The sequence below is a fragment of the Notolepis coatsorum genome (assembly GCF_963971535.1).
Source record: "Notolepis coatsorum genome assembly, chromosome: 12".
NCBI classification, from domain to species: Eukaryota; Metazoa; Chordata; class Actinopteri; order Aulopiformes; family Paralepididae; genus Notolepis; species Notolepis coatsorum.
In genome coordinates, this window is record NC_140176.1 from 8,245,793 (window position 1) to 8,267,639 (window position 21,847).

At 43.2% G+C, this 21,847-nt stretch overlaps 1 protein-coding gene across 1 annotated transcript in view; it reads right to left on the reverse strand.

The window, feature by feature from the left end:
* The window catches only part of sgk3 (serum/glucocorticoid regulated kinase family member 3), a 42,611-nt gene that overhangs the window by 14,064 nt on the left and 6,700 nt on the right, over window positions 1-21,847 (reverse strand). Inside the window, exons 2-9 of the mRNA XM_084326457.1 lie at window positions 11,348-11,560; window positions 5,364-5,447; window positions 4,654-4,726; window positions 3,591-3,666; window positions 2,908-2,983; window positions 834-883; window positions 572-629; window positions 7-90 (exon numbers count right to left, since the gene is read on the reverse strand). Coding sequence (XP_084182583.1) covers window positions 7-90; window positions 572-629; window positions 834-883; window positions 2,908-2,983; window positions 3,591-3,666; window positions 4,654-4,726; window positions 5,364-5,447; window positions 11,348-11,425 — 579 coding nt within the window. The 5' untranslated portion in view covers window positions 11,426-11,560. The remainder of the gene's footprint in view (window positions 1-6; window positions 91-571; window positions 630-833; window positions 884-2,907; window positions 2,984-3,590; window positions 3,667-4,653; window positions 4,727-5,363; window positions 5,448-11,347; window positions 11,561-21,847) is intronic.

A 21,847-nucleotide genomic window follows, 5' to 3' on the forward strand; every position in this document is an offset into this window, starting at 1 on the left:
CAATACCTCTCTTCTGTTAAGAATGACCCTTTTTTGTAGAACCTTGATTGCGTAATACTTCCCGTCGTGTTTCCGCTTGGCGAGGAGAACCTGCATCACGTGGGCGAGAGAGCAGAAAGCATGCCTGATCACCGTGCCGACGGCAGGGAAAACAGCGGCCTGTGCAAACAATGAAACGGTGTGATTCCACAACCGCCTGCAATACTCTCACTTCCTACACAAAGAGGCCGTTACAGAAGTAGAACTATCCCACAACACCAAGTGAGAAGGACCAGACCAACTAAATAAAAAAGGTATTTTTTTTTTTTTTTTCAAAGGTAGCTGCAGTGATTTAGGGCTCACTTCTATACTTAAGCCAATTAAGCTATGTCATTCTTTTATGACTTTTTATACAATTATGTGTGCCTTTAAGTAAAACAATTTCTGAATAATGGCATTGTAATTGTATATGTTCTAAAAAAAATTATTCTTGTATCAAAGTTGTAATTACTGGACTGAGTATTCTCACACAGGGATAAAAGGAAGGAGACTTCATTTTGCTATTACTGTACATTATACATTATTCACATACCTTTCCAAAACTCCCCTTTCCTATGACTTTCAGAAAGTCAAAGTCTGTGGGCTTTGCACTGAAAAAAAACAAAAACAAATAAAAAGATAAATATATATATCTTGTGGAGAAATGATGAACTAAACCCGATAATAAACTTTAAATAGTTATTGAAAAGAAACAGACAAACACCCATCTGTTTTACCAAGAAACAGAAAAAAAAACGATAAATTATGGACATGGATGTGAAAAGTGAGAGGAGTGCGAGAAGAACGGGACGTACTGTGGGTTTCCAGACGGTCCCAGGTTGATGTTTCTGGAGGTAGAGTTGTTCTGTTCCAACGGGAGAGAAAACATGATCTGGATCAGTGGTCAGGATGGGACTGACTCACGGCTTCAGGGCTGTGGACCACTGAGCACCCGACAGTCCATGTACTGTATCTAAGAGACAGTCCATGCTTTTACATGTGCCTATATCATAAATGGCTGAATTTATATAGTGCTTTCATCCAAAGTGCTTTACAATTTGTTCCTCACATTTGACCCATTCACTCACACATTCACACATGGTGGAGGCATCCAAGCAAGGTGCCAACCTGCTCATCGGGAGCAATTAGGGGTTAAGCCAACTATGTTAATAACCAACTATTTTGCTAATGGGAAATTAAACAGAACCAATGAAAAACTGCAACAAAAACATTTTCACTTCAGACTTCGTCAGTAAGGTGACTGTGGCAATTAGAAGAAGGGCTTTTATTTTTTTTTACTATAAAGGCCATAAAACACAAACACTACGGGAAACATGCTGCACTTCCCTCTGTGTTCAGGTTTTAATTCAAGACACGATACAAAATGGACTCGGAGACCAAACAGGCTCGTCGACGTTACGTGGACGTCAAACTGAATCACCCTGTGGCAGATTGACTTCTTACTCAGGGTTCCTGCAGGTTTCAACAAGTTACATTTAAGACTTTTTTTTTTAAATACCTTTTTAAGACCACTTTGAATAGAATTCAAAGAATTCCTTTCTAAAACAGTTGAATGTGCTGTATCCAACCAACTTACTGATTATCTCTTACAGAATGACCTCCTAGACCCTAATGAGTCATTGCGGTCACAGAGGCACTTCACTTAGCAAAAGCGAAAGGCCTCTCCTCTGTCCTGATTCTCCTAGATCTATCTGCAGCCTTCGACACAGTCAACCATCAGAAATTCCTTGCGTCCCTCGCAGGAATGGGAGTGGCTGGCTCTGTGCTGACATGGCTGACATCATACCTCAATGACCGCACCTACCAAGTGTCATGGAGAGGGACCCTGTCGGCCACCTGCAGACGGGTGTCCCCCAGGGCTCCGTCCTTGGACCCCTTCTCTTCTCCCTCTACACTAAATCTCTGGGTAACATTATCACATCTCATGCCTTCTCGTATCATTGCTATGCCGATGATACTCAACTCTTTCTCTCCTTCCCTCCCTCAGATATCCACGTCTCTGAGCGGATCTCGGCCCGTCTGTCCGAAATCTGCGCCTGGATGACGACTAACCACCTCAAACTGAACCTAAGCTAAACAGAATTGCCTCACCTGCCGGCCAAATCCTCCCCCCTGACCTTTCCATCACAGTCGAGAATGTAGCTGAACCTTGGTGTTGTCGTTGATGACAACCAGTTGAACTTCTCGGCTCACATCGCAGCGACAACCAGAACCTGCAGATTCCTCCTGAGCAATGTCAGAAGGATCCGCCCCTTCCTGACAAAAGAAGCCACCCAACTCCTCATCCAATCAACAGTCATCTCCCGCATCGACTACTGCAACGCACTGCTTGCTGGCCTTCTGACCACCGCCACCAAGTCTCAAGGGACTGACCTGCTATTACCGTACTGCTTACTTTGCAGCCCGGACGTTACCCCCATTTAAAACAAGATACAGAGAAGTTATCGCAACATAGAAGTAACTTCCTAATCCAATACATTTTTAAGACCTATCGAAATCAGAATTCAGGTTATTAAATTGAAGGCTTTTTGAATCCCCGCAGGAACCCTGTTTACTGCTAAATCTTCGAACAGTGTGTGGGGCAACAATGGCTCGGGAGGTAGAGCAGTCGTCTGGTAATCCGGAGGTTCCCAGTTTGATTGCCGCTCTTCTTATTCCTTTGTGTGTGTGTGTGTGTCCCGCCAAGAATTCTGATGTAAAGAACATGATGTAAATGTAAATTCTCCTTTCACACATTTGAAGGGAGGACATAACAATGAGGTTAGGCACCGCCCACAATGACAAGTCAGTCCAATCACCCCCAATAACGATTGGCTGGTCTGCAACAACAACCACACATGTGGTTGGTCGGTTCGGACAGTCACTCACTTTGTCGTCCTCATCCTCGGAGGCATCGGAGAGGTTCAGGGTCTTGTCCATCTGCAGGAAGTCTCGGACATCTTGGCTGGAAGGTTAAAGGCACAGTCTTACAATTGATGCATCTCAAACACACCCTCCTTTCTTAATCCTCCAAAACTGTTGCTTAAAAGGAACACGCCAACATTTTGGGAAATTAGCTTACCGTCTTCTCCAGAGAGAAACCAGAAGATAGATACCAGTTTCATCTCTGTGCGTTCAGTAGAAAGCTATCTGGCTGCACGTTAGCCTAGCTTAGCACAATGAATGGAAGTGGACACGACCGGTTAGCCTAGGCATTGTCCCAACTAACACCTCTCCCGAAGGCTGACCGGTCATGTCCGCTTCCATTCATTGTGCTAAGCTAGCATGCAGCCAGATAGCTTTCTACTGAAAAGCTATCTGGCTATTCTACAGTAGCGTTGTCCTTTTTAACACTGAAACGCTTACATTATATTATTGACACAGGGCTGAACGTGCACGGTATTGAGACAAGTTTTTCTTCTTTTTTTTTCTAAGGAATGCACAATTCTACTAACAAGGTACGTGTGATGACTAATACTGACTGAATGGTCCTGGGGAGCAGGAAGAACATTATGCGAATTCTTAAAATGGTTGTTGTCGTTGAGATCACGCTCTCACAGAACAGTACTTACTGGTTGCGGAGTTGTGAGTGAGAGACAAGCCTCTGTATGAACTCATGGAGCCCCGTTCTTCTCTGTTTGATGAACTCTATGGGCACAAAAAATAGGGTTGGCACTTTTTCCCAAAATCAAGTATGAACAAATCCAAAGTAAAAGAGAATCAGTTTGGAAAATCCTCCATTTGAGAGAGAGAGAGAGAGAGAGAGAGAGAGAGAGAGAGAGAGAGAGAGAGAGAGAGAGAGAGAGAGAGAGAGAGAGAGAGAGAGAGAGAGAGAGAGAGAGAGAGAGAGAGAGAGAGAGAGAGAGAGAGAGAGAGAGAGAGAGAGAGAGAGAGAGAGAGAGAGAGAGAGAGGCTTTCTTCTTTCATCACTGTAAAAGCCTTTTGTTTATGATTATTATAATTGCCACTAGGCTGACCCCGATTAGTCGAATAATCGATTGAAAGGAGCCGTAGTCGACTGCCAATATCTTAGTGGAATGCAAAAAAATATAAATAATAATTATATATATATTTTTTCATTCTTTCCCAAAAGCAAGAGGGCCTAGAAGCGTGGCTAACGCTAATGGCGCGCACACCAGAGGCTAACTGCCTGAAGGCTAACTGAACCACTAGACTAGACAAATATCAAGATGTATCCATCAGTGGACCAATTGTATGCTTTCGCAGAGGACAAGAAGCCTTCAGTCGACTCCTTCAGACATTAAGCACCCCCCACAGCCCAAATATAATAATACAAAATTTATATATATATTGTTTGTTTTTTATAGTCGACTACCAGTCGACTATCGGCACATTTCTGCCAATCAAAGTCGACTATACAAATCCTTAGTCGGGGACAGCCCTAATTGCCACAAAGTGAATATAATGACTTTACTGAAACGTAAAAAAAAAAACATTTAGTCCCAAGGGAAGAAGAACATGCGTATCAATGCCTTTGTGTTTGATCTCATATCATCCATAATCTAATATCAATGTGATGTAATTACTTTTATTGGAAGCTGAATTTCGGGACAGTGGACGTTTGGGGTGGAAAGTAAAAAACACAAAGAATGCTTTGGGTTCACGGACACTTGCCTGGGTCAAAATTGTCCCCAAAGATCCTCTTGGCCGGGATCTTCAGGTTCGAAGACGGGAACTGTTTCCTTAACTGCATTAAAAGGCAAGACGGTACAGGAAGTGAGGACACAGGAAAAGGATATAATCACAACATCTGAATTACATTTTCTAAATGTTACATATACTTTACATTACATTACACAAAACACACAATGAGGCTCGAGAATAGCGCCTCAAAACTATTGAGTGACTATAATTGAACACATATTGCCATTCATTTTCATACTTGGGCTACTTTGACTGAAGCCCTGAGGACATAGTCATTCTGTACATATCCCTTACATACTCTTACTAGTTATATCGCTGGCCAGTATTACTTACTACCATAGTGTCTTTATACCTGTACTATAATAATAATAATAATAATAATAATAATAATAATAATAATAATAATAATAATAATAATAATAATACTATAACACTGTACATACTCAGTAGTACTCATTTATATATCTTATATCCAGTTTAATCAACTGTACATATTACTATTGCACTTTCCCGTTACATTTGCACTCTGGTTGGATGCCAGACTTATTTTTGTTGTACTGTACTGCTGTATAATGACAATAAATGTGAATCTAATCTAATCTAATGCCCAGTCTAAAGGAAGGCTCGCAGGAGAAGCGTTTCACTGCGATGCTCTCTCTAAATAACAAAGCTCCACTCACAATGTTGTACAGTTTATCAAACTCTGCGTATCTCCTGAAGACGAACCACTCGTGTCTCCCGACGTTGACCATCACTTTGTAAACCTGGGAGAACAAAAGGCAAGGAGGACACATCACGTTAACACAGATGTTGTTATGGTAACTTAATACTAGTAACATTCATAGACACAGGTTATGGCCAACCACTGTTAATAATCCTTCCAGACATACAGTGTATTTTCCCTGAATTCAATCTCGGAATTGTACAACTCCATGAATTTCGATGACTGGCAGCCATTGAGATGGGCATTTCTAATGATACAATTCACTTTTAAATGCTGTTTTTATAGAACAAAAAATCGGATCCAATATTTATGGCTTAAAACTAATTTCCGACAATTAATTACACTTTAAATAATATTTCTTGATTCAGAACAATTTTATTATGAACAAAACTTTCAATGCGAATGGTTGATTTGAATTTCAATGACTTTTTAAGCACCTTGTAAAAGAAAATGGCTGTTTTCAAGGAATTCCAAGCATGGCCTTTTTTTGGTAAAAAAATCAAGCACTTTAAGCACTTCAAGGACCTTGTGCGAACCATGATTACAGTACATCAAACGCAGAGAGCACGCTCACTGAAAGCTTGAAAAATGTATGTATTTTTTTTTTAATGTAAATGTATGTCATTTATGTATTTTTTCACTGATGTTATGCTCATTCTCGTTCCACCTTCTTCTTCTTTTCCTGTCCATATACAAAGCTATTCAGCTTATATAACGTCCAGCCAGTGCTTGGTACATGGCTGTCCCTTGGTGTTGTAGAGTGCTAGGTCCTTTGCTGTGCAGGGTCCACCTAACAGAGGACATGGAAGGAGGTGCTCCATGGTCTGGGGTTCTGTGCCACAGTCGCATGTGGTTGGGCCACTAAGATAGCCCCATCTGCTTGGGGCTTCCCTGGAACGGCCAACACCTGTCGAGCGGAGTCGGTTCAGGCACTTCCATTTTGCCCAGTTGTTATCTCCTGGTGGGAGGGTTTCGGCAGGGGGGGGGGGGATGAGCATAGTCAAACTGTGTGGCTGGTTGGACAGCTTTTCCTTCCAAATTTTAAGACGTGCTTCTGATGGTGTCGTCTCCAGTGGAGCAGCGCTGGTCAGGAAACTTCTCTGTGATTTTAGTCGACTGGGGGCGGCAGGTACATGGCCATGTAGGGGGTGCTGCTCTGTCCTGCTGGCTACCGCTCTTCTGATGTCTGGAGGGGCGATACCTGCCAGCCAGGATGTACAGGTCGTTGGTGTTAGTGTGCTTCAGGCACCCAATGATACATCTGCAGCTCTCGTAAAACGGGTTTCTTAGCATGGGTGGATCTTCCCCACGCTGGGCTGTAATATTCTGCAATAGAGAAGCTGAGGGCTGTGGCACGTAGTGTCTTGTGGCAGGCAGTGGTGCGTTCCTGAAATCAACTGGGATTGCACTCGCTATTTGCATATCAATAGCGCCGGTCGTCAGGTGTGTTAAATACGACCGGCGCTATTGATATGCAAATAGTGAGTACTTATCTGGGCTTGCACTTAGTGCACCCCCGTCCCATGAAGAACGCATGCCTGGTGGCAGGCAACCCATCTGGTGTTGGCGAGTTTGCGCAGGATGTGGTTGTGGGTGCTCACTTTTGCCTTTATGATGTGGGTTTTGAATGTAAGTAAGGCATCCGTCGAGTGTGACTGCGAGGTAGACAGGATGCTCAGAGTGTGACAGTGGTGTTCCACACCAAGACACATTCAGTTGGCGCTTAGCTTCCTCATTCCACCACCTGTTCTACATTCATTGCATGTCCTTTGGTTGTGGTCCATTACACCAAACAACACTGAACACAGCTCAGTCAGACATAATGTTTTCTGTATGGTTGTAACCTCAGTATTTAAGATCAGAGGCGATCATTTTACTGTGCAGCAGCAGCATAAAAACCCACAGTTCTCAGAGATCATGAAACAAGTTAAATGTAATAATAATATTATAATAATACTACTTTATTTGTATAGCACCTCATACAAGAATTGAAGCCCAAAGTGCAAATGACGGTGTATGAGAGAACACGCTTCCAGGTTAAGAATGAGTGACGTTTTTCATTCATGGGAAACCAGCTGCGATGATTTTGGCCACTCGCGGTGACCGTTTCACGTGTTCAGGAATCCGGAGGAGGATTTTAGTAATTTTTTTACCAAGATATACTTACGAACATGTTCGATAATGAGGACCATTGAGTCTTTCTTCCCTGTTAGATGGTCATAAAACACTTTAGTTTGAAGTTACTTATGAATATATTATATACTTATAAATATATCCGTCCGTGTAGGTGCCTAAATGCCTAGTCTGGTAATTAAGAGTAATTTCAGTTAATAGACAAGTATTTTGGACTTGTATTTCATGGTGTTTAAATAGATGGATAATAGATATTATTATTAGTACAGACGTTAAAATGTTAAGACAATTCATGTTTATTGGTAAGAATGATTTCTTTGTTGTTAGTTTGTTTCTTACGTGATATTTGGCTGATAGGCCGAGGGACTTTTAGTTTTGACAGGATAACCGTGATGTCATTGATTACTGTCAGGCAGTGGTGCAGTCGTAATATGGGAACTGGTTACACGCCACGTGCACGCGCATACATGTTCCCTCAGTTGCGCACAGAACAGATTATTATGCATAACAATGGAGATCAAGCAGCCCCCCACCTTCTCGTAGGTTCCTATTATTATGCAAAGTCTAGGTGAGAAGTGCCGGCCGCCGGCCGGGTAGCTTTCTACAACGGCCGGGTACTTATCATTGCGCGCACTTCTGCCCTGAGTGACTACTAATAACACGCCGTGTAACCGCGTGTGTGCACGACTGCACCCCTGCTGTCAGGTGCGGCAGGGTGACAGAATTCGTTTAGAAAGAAAATAACGCAGATGGTACCGGCGGTCAGGCCGAGTGATGAGAGAGTGGAGCCAGACAGTTTTTAGACCTCTCTCTCTCTCTATTTCCCTGGATAAACTTTATTTAATCTCGCTCTATATATATAATTAGGAAACTTGAAAGTGTAACCCGAATTGGACATTAAATAGTTAATACTAAGTCGTGGTCAGTGGCTTACTCGTGCGTGGATGTGGAACGGGAGAATTCAAAGTTTGAGAGCGTCTGAAGCTTATGGCATCAACGAGTTTTGGAAACTACAGTCGGTATAAGTCGAGGTTTCTTGACTTTCTCAAAAACCTTGGTTAAAACAGTGTCCCAGACCCTGATATTGTGAATGTCTATCTGCCAAGATCACAACTACACAAATGATTTCCTTACCCACTTAGTTGTGGGTAAAATGTAGGTGAGGTACCGGAATTAGAGCTGCACGCCTGCTCCTAATGCACTTGGTCTACTTGCTTTTAAATACGCGTTCATGCACGCAAGAGGGCGGGGGCCACTTTGCGCACGCTCCTCAGAAATTACACGCTGCGCGTCCAAAAGACGCAATGAAGCGTGTCAACAGTGGGGGCCATGTGGATTTGACAGGCTGAACAAACACAACATTAACTGGAAATCCTCATTTTCAGCGGACTGAAACTGCACTGCACACTTTTTTAGAACTGTATAGTCATCTTTATTTTAGTCATATTTTATCTTATTTTATTATTATTCTATGCTAATGTTATTGTATTTATATTATTGGAAGCTGCCATGGTAGAGGAACCACAACACATTTGATTCCCCTCTTTCTTTGCTGTAAGGTACTGAAATACGTGACAATAAAAGGAATCTGAATGTGAAAAAGACTTTAGTTCTACTCACAGTGTAGCTACTTTAGTTCTACTCACAGTGTAGCTATTTTAGTTCTACTGACAGTGTAGCTACTTTAGTTCTACTCACAGTGTAGCTACTTTAGTTCTACTCACAGTGTAGTTACTTTAGTTCTACTCACAGTGCAGCTCCTTTAGTTCTACTCACAGTGTAGCTACTTTAGTTCTACTCACAGTGTAGCTCCTTTAGTTCTACTCACAGTGCAGCTACTTTAGTTCTACTCACAGTGTAGCTCCTTTAGTTCTACTCACAGTGTAGCTACTTTAGTTCTACTCACAGTGTAGCTACTTTAGTTCTACTCACAGTGCAGCTACTTTAGTTCTACTCACAGTGCAGCTACTTTAGTTCTACTCACAGTGCAGCTACTTTAGTTCTACTCACAGTGCAGCTACTTTAGTTCTACTCACAGTGCAGCTACTTTAGTTCTGCTCACAGTGCAGCTCCTTTAGTTCTACTCACAGTGCAGCTCCTTTAGTTCTACTCACAGTGCAGCTACTTTAGTTCTACTCACAGTGCAGCTACTTTAGTTCTACTCACAGTGCAGCTACTTTAGTTCTACTCACAGTGCAGCTACTTTAGTTCTACTCACAGTGCAGCTACTTTAGTTCTGCTCACAGTGCAGCTCCTTTAGTTCTACTCACAGTGCAGCTACTTTAGTTCTACTCACAGTGCAGCTACTTTAGTTCTACTCACAGTGTAGCTCCTTTAGTTCTACTCACAGTGTAGCTCCTTTAGTTCTACTCACAGTGCAGCTACTTTAGTTCTACTCACAGTGTAGCTACTTTAGTTCTACTGACAGTGTAGCTACTTTAGTTCTACTCAGTGTAGCTACTTTAGTTCTACTCACAGTGTAGCTCCTTTAGTTCTACTCACAGTGCAGCTACTTTAGTTCTACTCACAGTGTAGCTCCTTTAGTTCTACTCACAGTGTAGCTACTTTAGTTCTACTCACAGTGTAGCTACTTTAGTTCTACTCACAGTGCAGCTACTTTAGTTCTACTCACAGTGTAGCTACTTTAGTTCTACTCACAGTGTAGCTACTTTAGTTCTACTCACAGTGTAGCTCCTTTAGTTCTACTCACAGTGTAGCTACTTTAGTTCTACTCACAGTGTAGCTCCTTTAGTTCTACTCACAGTGTAGCTACTTTAGTTCTACTCACAGTGCAGCTACTTTAGTTCTACTCACAGTGTAGCTACTTTAGTTCTACTCACAGTGTAGCTCCTTTAGTTCTACTCACAGTGTAGCTCCTTTAGTTCTACTCACAGTGTAGCTACTTTAGTTCTACTCACAGTGTAGCTACTTTAGTTCTACTCACAGTGCAGCTACTTTAGTTCTACTCACAGTGTAGCTACTTTAGTTCTACTCACAGTGCAGCTACTTTAGTTCTACTCACAGTGTAGCTACTTTAGTTCTACTCACAGTGCAGCTACTTTAGTTCTACTCACAGTGTAGCTACTTTAGTTCTACTCACAGTGTAGCTCCTTTAGTTCTACTCACAGTGTAGCTACTTTAGTTCTACTCTCAGTGTAGCTACTTTAGTTCTACTCAGTGTAGCTACTTTAGTTCTACTCAGTGTAGCTACTTTAGTTCTACTGACAGTGTAGCTACTTTAGTTCTACTCACAGTGTAGCTACTTTAGTTCTACTCACAGTGTAGCTACTTTAGTTCTACTCACAGTGCAGCTACTTTAGTTCTACTCACAGTGTAGCTACTTTAGTTCTACTCAGTGTAGCTACTTTAGTTCTACTCACAGTGTAGCTCCTTTAGTTCTACTCACAGTGTAGCTCCTTTAGTTCTACTCAGTGTATCTACTTTAGTTCTACTCGCAGTGTAGCTACTTTAGTTCTACTCACAGTGCAGCTACTTTAGTTCTACTCACAGTGTAGCTACTTTAGTTCTACTCACAGTGTAGCTACTTTAGTTCTACTCACAGTGTAGCTACTTTAGTTCTACTCACAGTGCAGCTACTTTAGTTCTACTCACAGTGTAGCTACTTTAGTTCTACTCACAGTGTAGCTCCTTTAGTTCTACTCACAGTGTAGCTACTTTAGTTCTACTCACAGTGTAGCTACTTTAGTTCTACTCAGTGTAGCTACTTTAGTTCTACTCACAGTGTAGCTACTTTAGTTCTACTCACAGTGTAGCGCTCCTTCTTGCAGCTACTTTAGTTCTACTCACAGTGTAGCGCTTCTTCTTGTCCCGCTGCTCGTTGTAGCAGGGGATGCTCACGTTGGCACAGCTGGGCTGCTCCTCCATCCTGGGGTCCACTGGAGTTCAAAGGTGAGAGGTCGTAGAGCTAACTGGTCAGAGGTCCGGTCCCCCACACAGCAATCCTCTCCGGGAGAAGAGAGTTCACGACGTGCTCCGCTGGCTCCGCCCCATTCTGTCTCACTGCCACAGAGGAGAGATGTGGAGAGTTAGGGATGGGATGGGCGTTCGACGGGATATCAATATATACTATGACATTTCTTTGGTTAACTGAACTACTAATCAAAAGAGAAATAAAAGTGTGCAGCGCCCTTGTATCCTGAAGGGTTTCTGCGATCCTTGCCTTCACTAAACAAATACATTTAGTCATTTAGCGGACGCTTTTATCCAAAGCGACAAGTCAGCAGGAAGGGTACGACTCTTACAGCTGAGTAACAATGTTCATGAAACAGTGCTGAAACGTGGGTGCTGCAGTGTTGAGTGAATAGTAGTAAAGAGATATTAGTATAGTAGGTAGAGTGCATGATAGTATAAAACAGTAAGAAGGTTAGTGTATTTATTTATTTTTATTATTCATTTCAGATATTGATTGAAGAAGTGTGTTTTTAGTCGATTGATTGGGTTTCAGCTGCTGTCCTAACTGTGGTGGGAAGTTTGTGCCGCCATTGTGGAGCGAGGACCGAGAATAGGCGGCGGAGGCTGAAATAATCCTAATTGCAATTGTTTTCCATTTATTAATCAAATAAACAAGGAAACAAAACCCTTTTTTTTTTAAATGTATATGAACAAAGACGAAATCAATAGGCTGAATCAGTGCAATTGACCAAAAAAAACATCAGATATATACTCAGTCATTATAATTTTTATTTTTTTTTATACACTTTTTCTCCCATTTTCTATTATTTTTCTCCCATCCCAATTTCGTATCGTCCAATTCAACCCTCCCCTGTCACGAACGCTGTTTCTTGCCTCTCACAAGCCGGCTGCAATGTGGACTAAGTCATACATAGCACAAGTCCCCTCCGGTACTTGAGGTAACAGCAGTCGCATCTTTTCACCTGCGCAGCTCGATCTCTCAGTGGCGAGGAGTAACGCGTGGGAGGCTCACGCTGCCCCCGACACTTCCTGATTCTACTGCGCAGGCGCACCAACCGACCTGTAGGAGTCGCTGTCCACAACGCCCGATCCCCACCCATCAATTTCCCACCCCCTAATACGGCCAATGTGTATTAGTACGGACGACCAGCTAAACTGAAAGCAATATGGAGCGCTGGGATCGAACAGGCAAGCCCAGCGTCTCCGTCATTCGTGGCGAGCGCCTTGCCCACTACGCCACGTAGCCGCCCCTCAGTCATTATAATTTTTATGTTTTTCAATGAATATTATCAATGAGAATAATGATGTAAAGATGATAATTTCCTCTAATATTGCAAATCCCATCATAATTGCACAGAATGTTTGTGTCTTTATTCCTATATGGCTGCCTGTAACCAGTAACCACTTTCAAAAGAAAATGCCTAATTTCTGTCCAGTGGTAGAGTAAAACACTGAAACGGTATGAAATTACTGTTCTACTGTGACTTGTTTACAAGATCCAGTAATAAGACACCAACATATTATGTTTTGTGTGTTGATATACTTCTCATAAATCAACAACACATAGCAACCGTTGTTTTGCACATAGCAACCATTGTCTCTTCCATTGCCACGTACAAAACAATGGTCGCCATGTTACAGGCAGTCATGCTGGAAGAAAGAGAAGTACACACAACATTCCATGCAAAGCCCCTATTCGATTTTTTCCCCTCCAAAAATCATTCAGCCCTAATTCCAAATGAATAGACTATTCTCTTAGCATGGACGTTAAAAATGGTACCTCCCTGCTCACCTCACCACATTCTGCTACACCCAGATCACAGATAAATGTCAACTCCACACACACACACGACACGAATGATTGGCCATTTATGTCCACATACGTGACAAACGGGCAATTTATGCCATGCTCAGGTTGAGATCTATTGTTCCCAGGGTGGAAAGGAATCCCAACCTGACCATGACATAAAGAGCAAAATGGCCACCATGTGAATTATGGTCAATGGACGTAGAGGTTGTAAATGTTTAATACGTGGGATATTAAAGGGACCTTTCAGTTATCTAACCTTTCAGTTATTTTCGATTACTTTTGTTTTTCTACTTTAAGTGTAAATGCCATAAAAACACAGTAAATTACTTTTGATCAAAAATATTAAACATTAAATAAAGGTTGTAATCTGATTTGACAGTAAGTATTTGGCAACCGGTTGCTGCCAGAATGTCTTTCTTTTACAGTGCGCGCCGCACAGCGCTGAGGCATAAAAAAATATATTGTTTGGTTCCTGTTGGTTGTCAGTTAAGGCCATGGGTAGGTAGGGAATTTATTTTATTTTTTATTTTATTTCTTGCCACGGCGACTATGGATAGGGAATTTCTTTATTTAATTAAAATGTTCACGACAACATGGATGCATGTACTCTGCCAGCATGTTTAATATCCATAATACTAAAGGTTTGACTAAGATTTCTATGAAACTTTATTGTAAAAAATTAAATATATTAATTTCTTTTAAATATATATATTTTTTTAAACTCATAAAATAAATTGGGTCGCCCCTAAATCGGCAGGGTCGGTCGGCAACCGGAACCAACCAATTTTTTTCTTTTAGGCCCGATCAATGGAAACGTGCCATGCATGGTAAAGTACTCTAGCGATAGCAGTAAAGTACTCTTGTGGTAAGTACTCTTGTGGTAAGTAATGCTTGTGGTAAGTACTCTTGTGGTAAGTACGCTTGTGGTAAGTATGCTTGTGGTACAGTACTCTCGCGGTAAAGTATGCTCGCGGTACAGTACTCTCGCGGTACAGTACGTGAACGTGATCTGGGCTGGAATCACACACAAAGAGACGTGTTTTATTTTTTTCTTACTATCAAACCGTTGGTTATTATTATGTCACCACGTCTGTTTTTTCCTGCGCCAGACAAAGCTCTTTGTGAGCCGTCCTGACTCTGTCCATTGTTTGGAGACAGTGAGGTCAGCCAACGTGTTCCGCAACCTTTTCCCCCTCTGTCCGGGTGTCCAGTCCACAAGCCTGGGCTGTTGGGCGCGTGACACGCCGCGTCCTGCACGCCCCGCCCTCACGTCACTCAGCAGCACAGTCGCTCTCAAGGTGGGGTCCAGGGGATCCCCAGCTAAATGAGTAATAGTTTTAATTTCACTAATATTGTATTCACTATAAAAATTTAAAAAAAACATAGCTGGATGTTTTTGTATAGTATAGTTAGTTCAGCATAGTGACATATAGTATGTAAGGGATAATGTATAGCTACGAGGTCATTGTCGCAAAATAATTGACCGACACAGAGTTTAAAACAGTGTTTTAAACGACAATGACCGAGTATAGCTATACATTATCCCGCTTATTATTACATGGCTAACTTACTAACAATATACCTAATTCATCGACAAGACGAGATCAAATGCAGACGCAGTTGTTCTGTGGCTCTGTCAGCCCAAATAAAGTGATTATTATTATCGGCAGCCGGCAGGTCTGTGGTCTGATTGCATGACTGAGTGCAGCTGTGCATATGCTGAGCAGCACTGATACAGTGTGTGTGTAGTGGGCTTGATTGGTCCAGCTGCGCACAGCCGCGGTCATTATTGTTCGGCAGAGGTCCGTTATGTAAGGGATAATGTATAGCTACGAGGTCATTGTCGCAAAATAATTGACCGACACGGAGTTTAAAATACCGAGCCGCTTCGGCGAGGTGTTTTAAACGTCAGTGAAGGTCAATTATTTTGCGACAATGACCGAGTAAAGCTATACATTATCCCGCTTATTACATGGCTAACTTACTAACAATATACCTAATTCATTTGACAAATCGCAGTTCTGTGGCTCTGTCAGCCCAAATAAAGTGATTATTATTATTATCGTGAGCAGCAGCCTCTGTTCTGGCTCCGCTGTGTTCAGGCTCCGCTCGTTGCTCCGCCCCCTGTCATCGCCGGCAGCACTGAAACAGTGTGTGTCAGTGGGCTTGATTGCGAACAGCTGCGCTCTGCGGTCATTATTGAAAAATCTGCGGTCATTATCGAAAAATAATGACCGCAGTCGGGGGGCTGTTGACCAATCACAAGCAAGCATTTCGGCGAATGTGAAAACGCCATGTAATAACGAGTAATATCGGACCTCTGACAAGCGCTGTTGACCAATCACAAGCAAGCATTTCGGCGAATGTGAAAACGCCATGTAATAAAACTGTATATTCTATAGTAGTGTACATAGGACTCATTACCTTTTTATTGTATTTTATCTTAGTACTTTTATCATGACTATTTTGTTATCTATTCTATTTTATTCTATTATTATGACTGATGACTTGTCGTACAGAACTTGTACGTCGCTTTGGATAAAAGCGTCAGCTAAATGACTAAATGTAAATGTATTATTATTATTTGTATTTTTTTTTGCACAATCGAAGCGGGCATGGCCACCTTCATTTCACCATATGTCTTGTGTATGTATGTGATGAATAAACCTCTTGAATCTTGAATCACTAGAAGTCAGCCCAATTAAAGGATATATAAGAGTGACTATATCATAGGTGGCAATGTTATCTATAGTTATGGAATTCTGGACTAAATCCTATCCAACAACAAACATCTTCTCAAACACATGACTTATTATCGTGCCAGATAGGGAACAAGCCCTCACCTGCACCTTGTGTATACAGTTTACTTGTAGTACATATTCAGATTTCCATTTTTCTATTGCCTACATTTTTATTGTAACATATATTATAACCGACAAACTGACCCTCATCTGCACCTTTGTTTACAGTAGGGATGCTCGATATTGGCTTTTTTACCGATACCGATATGCCGATATTGTCCAACTCTTAATTTCCGATACCGATATCAACCGATACCGATATATGCAGGGTCCCCCCCCCCCCCCCCCAAAAATGGAATAATTTCAGGTAATTAACATTACATATCTCTTGTTGTGGAATTAACACAACATTATGCATACTTTTGACAATAAATAAAATCAGAATTTGTTCTTACTTGCTTGCCTGGGTAAATAAAGGTTATAGAAATGTGAAAAAATATATATATATATATTTTTTTTGAAAACCGATACAGATATTTTCCGATATCACATTTTAATGCCGATATCGGCCGATAATATCGGACATCCCTAGTTTACAGTATTCATTTTTATATTCAGACTTAATTCTAATGTTGTTTATGTTTCTATTACCATGCCCATACCTGTACCTTCCCTCCCCCATGCTGCTATGATGCCCGAATAATAAAGGAATATCTTATCTTCAATGGGGGTCCCTGAGACAGAGTCTTCTCAAATGGGGGTCCCTGGACTATTGTGTCAATTTGTGGCGTCCTCGACATAAAAAGGCTTGAGAACCAATGGCTTAGGAGGATACAGTGTGTACTGTGTACTCTCACGAGAACATGCCTCTGTAGCCGATTATTTCTCTGTCCCAAGGAATTCCACAAATCTCTATTTAAACACAAAACATGGTCAAGGCGAGTAGCGAGCACACACATACACTAAAGAAGGCAGCAGAGCTGACACGTGTCCTGATCTTGATCATGACAGAATTTGTAAGTCGCTTTGGATCAAAGTTAAACTAAACAAAGCTACCACCACAGACAGGAGCTCAACCCCCGCTGGCGTTGCATTGGTTTGAGGCCAACTGTCTGGAGCTGGTCTGAGGAACTGCTTGAGCTGAGAAAACACTCTACCTACCGATCAAACAGCATCATCAGTAGGGTTGGGCACCGAGAACCGGTTCTAATATGAACCGGTTCCTAACTAACATAATTATTTGCATTTCGATTCTTAATTAACCCTAATCATCAGTAAGTAAGGCCATGGTTAGACTAGTGTTTTTGTGGTCATTTTTTGAATACGTTTGCTGTCCCTTTTACACAGAAATGCGTTTTTTGGCGTTTTTTGGCGGATACGTTGTGGCCCTACTGAAAACGCTAAATTGTGTTTTCCGTTTTTGAGTAGCGCCAAAACTCGCCGACAACAGTCGTGTAATTTGCACGGAGCCGTTGTTGCGAAAACGCCCATGCGCGTAATTTGCAGCGGCACCGTGTATATCCCTCATGTCTGTCTGTCTGTCTGTCTGTCTGTCTCGAGCCCGGTGGAGCAGCACCGAGCACAGGCCGAGGAGCAGGCCGAGGAGCAGCCCGCGCGCAGCACCGTGTATCTCTCCAGTCTGGGCTGTCTGTCTGTCTGTCTCGAGCAGCACCGAGCAGCAGAGCCCCCCATGCCCCGCGCGCCTCATCTCTCCTGCCTCGAGCAATGCCATAACGCGCATTTGCGCATTCATAACGTTATTTCGCTGGACTGTACATTGTAACATTAACACAGCCCAGCTGTCAACTGTAGGCTACTTTGTAACTTTCGGGCGTTTTATTCATAACAAACATTGACGTGATTCCGCCAACACATATGTAATATTAATAGGTTTTGCTCACAGAGAGATAGATAAATAAATAAACATAATCACGGTTATCTACCAACAACTGCATGTACTGTAGAAATTTATGTTTCAGTGCAGATAAAGGTACTGTACAAAATAATGTTATGAATGCCCGAAAACATTTGTGATGTCACAGTATGATGTCATAATCAAACATTCTAGAACATTTGTGTATCTATTCAACAATTCTCTCACAGCTGAGTGTGGACGACAGCGGGACGAGGGAGAGTAACTACCTCCCCACGCATGCTCAGTGCTGAATTCGAGACGAGATCCTTTGTGGTCTGACCAAGCCTTGTTCTGACAAAACGAAAGCGCTCAAGGTGCAAAATGAATGTCTAACTCGGCTGCGAAACTCACCTGAAAAACGAAACGAAAAACAGCCTAGGTGTAACTCCAGCCTTATATTTTCCTGAAACTTTCAAGAAAACTAGGGTTTTTCAAAATGGTATAAAACGGAAATTAAAAAACAATCCGCTTCGACAATGTTGACTGCAAACAAGTCATTGATAAGCGACGGCCAGATTAGACACATCATTTAAGACATAGATTATGCGTTCACAACGCTATCATTGAAGTGGGTGCTGGCATTCAACCATGTTCTGGGGCACCAAGCTCCGGCATCCAAAGTGTTAATCCTGCGGCCGCACTTTATTTAAAAACAGCCAATCAAATCCCCATCAATGGAAAATGAACCCGCCCATACCCATGCCGATTGGTCCTTGTGCAAGACTAGAAAGCAGGGATCTTTGATTAAATACCTACGCAACACGTTTCGCAATTATGCCACATCAATGTGGAACGCCCTACCCACAGCTGTAAAGGAATGTGAATCACTACCCACTTTCAAAACCACTCTCAAGGAGCACCTACGGGAGACTGCAATTCGAAACTGGCCCCTGTAAATGTCCTAACCCAACCCCCTCCAATGTACAGTAAATGTCCTAACCCAATAATACACAAGACCCTCTTCTTGGGACCAAACTAAGGTTTCGTCGATAATCCAATGTAGAGTTACCCCCTCCTCCCCCCACCCCGCCTACCCATTACCCAACCACCTCCAATGTACAGTTCCCCCCCCCCACCCCACCCCACCTACCCAACCCCCCCCCCCCCCCCCCCCACCTCCTCCAATGTACAGTTTCTTCGTCAAATGTATATACTCTCTTTTTTTTTTGTATCACAAACAGTACTGTATTTGTAAATCTGGTATGTCATAAATGTATAGAGATGTAGCAGTACTGTCTATCTGTATGTCATGTATGTCATATATGTTTTGATTAATTGAAAATGGGGGACCCTGATGTAAACAAGACGAAAGTCTTTCTCTGGTCTGCATCCCCTTAACAATTGTGTGTATTGAGCTGTACTGTATTGTACCCATTCTGCAATCTGTTAATAACATTTTCAATCAATCAATCAAATCAGAAGAATAGACTGTCAGGAAAAAAGTTTTTACTTTTACTTTTTAGTACACTTAAGTACATTTAAAAGTAGAAACTTTGGGACTTTTACTCAAGTGTGTTTTTAGCCAGATACTCTGACTTTTACTTGAGTACGATTTTGAGACGGTACCCATATTACTTTCACATAAGTATAATTTCTGGGTTACTTTTTACACCCCTGAAAACATCCGACGCACTCCTCTCCGCCTCACTTCTGTACAGGTATTTCAAAAGCCACAGTGCAGTCAGTGTGAGTGAAAAAAAAGCGATCATCTCTTCCGCCCACGTGTGCTTATTTTGTCACGGCTACATGACTCCCAATGTTCCTGGGCAGGACTCGCTTTTCAACATTCCACAAATGCTTCAGTTCAAAAAGGGGAAATAAACGATCGCCGGCTTCTACAGCACGGAGCCTATGTTACGCCCCTGCCCCTGCTATTATTAGGCTACTACTATTACTACTCCCTTCGTTTGAAACGCTGTACTGAGCCGCGCCCATAGACCCACAACACACATTGTCGAGGTCAGCGTGGCGGCGTGCGTGGCGTTAAAGGGATCGTTCTGATGTCAGTAGCCCTATTCGCTACTCACCAAATGATTGTGTAGACCAGTGGAGTCCTTTCTCAGCACAATCCAATCCATGCTGTTCCTCCTCAGACCAGCTCCCAGATAGTTGGCCACAAACCAACGCAAAGTCAACAGGGGGTCGAGCTCCTGCCTGACTGTACAAGCTGAGTAACGCTCAGCGGAATGTGCTCCACGGTGCAACACAAAGTAGATTTCAGTGAGCCTCAGTCAGCTTGTACAGACAGGGGGCTTGACCCCCCCCCCCCCCATTGACTCTATATGGCTGTTTTTATTTTATTTAATTTTTTTATATATATATATAGCGCTTTTATCCAAAGCGCTTTACACATTCACACACCGACGGCGGAGGCAACCATGCAAGGTGCCAACCAACCTGCTCATCGGGAGCAATTAGGGGTTAAGTCAAGTGTCTTGCTCAAGGACACATCGACACGCTGCCCGGGAGGAGCGGGAATCGAACCGGGAACCTCCGGATTGCCAGACGACTGCTCTCTACCTCCTGAGCCACTGTCGCCCCCCAATCATCTACCAATCAATCAACATCATCATTGGTAGGGTAATGGGGCGGCTAGGGTTCCAAAAATCTCAACTATCCCGTTAAGCTTAATTAGAAGCAGAGACCAGGGAGACTCAGTGAGTAGCCTATAGGTCCTGTTGCATGAAGGCAGCGAGATGCATCCATGGCCACAGACACACTGCTCAGCCCACGGAGAGGACTTCACACAGGAGGACGGTGCGCTCGCCAGGTTTAATAACCACCGATACAACTTGGGACGTTTTGGATTTTAACCCTTTCACTACCACACTACAGAAGGTTAACCCTTTCACTACCACACTACAGACAGACGGCGTCTGTGGTGTGGCAGTGGAAGGGTTTAAAACCGGTCCGTCTGTGTGGTAGTGTGGTAGTGAAACTAGTGTTAACACTTTGTCGCGAACGGGTTAACCTTCTGTATTGTCGCGGTGACATTTTGGTAGTGTGGTAGTGAAAAGGGTTAAACCTTTACCGTTAAACTTGAATATTAAGAGTTCACGTGTGATTCAGACTTTCTTTTTTTTTTTAAACTTTGGCCATTTCCCTGGCTCTTTTATACGTTTATCGCATTTATACTTGGTCAAGTTCGACCGACAGAAGCAGGCTGAAAGGGTTCAGATGGGGGGGAAGACACTCTGGGAAAGGCACGGCTGCAGTCCGGGATTCGAACTCGCTCAGCCCCAGATCCGCGCGAGCGCGGTTGTCCACGGCGCTGAAATAGCACTCGCGGTACGTGGTGAGCTACTGGAGCTCCCCTGTGATTCAGACTTTCATATTGATTAGCTATTCGTTGTACACAGAATATCAGAAGTTAGGCTCTTCTGTGCTGTTTTGGGAAAGCCGTCTGGCTACCTGCAGGGTCCTGTTCCGTCTGGCTACCTGCGGGGTCCTGTTCCGTCTGGCTACCTGCAGGGTCCTGTTCCGTCTGGCTACCTGCGGGGTCCTGTTCCGTCTGGCTACCTGCGGGTCCTGTTCCGTCTGGCTACCTGCAGGGTCCTGTTCCGTCTGGCTACCTGCAGGGTCCTGTTCCGTCTGGCTACCTGCAGGCTCCTGTTCCGTCTGGCTACCTGCAGGGTCCTGTTCCGTCTGGCTACCTGCAGGGTCCTGTTCCGTCTGGCTACCTGCAGGGTCCTGTTCCGTCTGGCTACCTGCAGGGTCCTGTTCCGTCTGGCTACCTGCAGGGTCCTGTTCCGTCTGGCTACCTGCAGGCTCCTGTTCCGTCTGGCTACCTGCAGGGTCCTGTTCCGTCTGGCTACCTGCAGGGTCCTGTTCCGTCTGGCTACCTGCAGGGTCCTGTTCCGGACCGTCTGGCTACCTGCGGGGTCCTGTTCCGTCTGGCTACCTGCGGG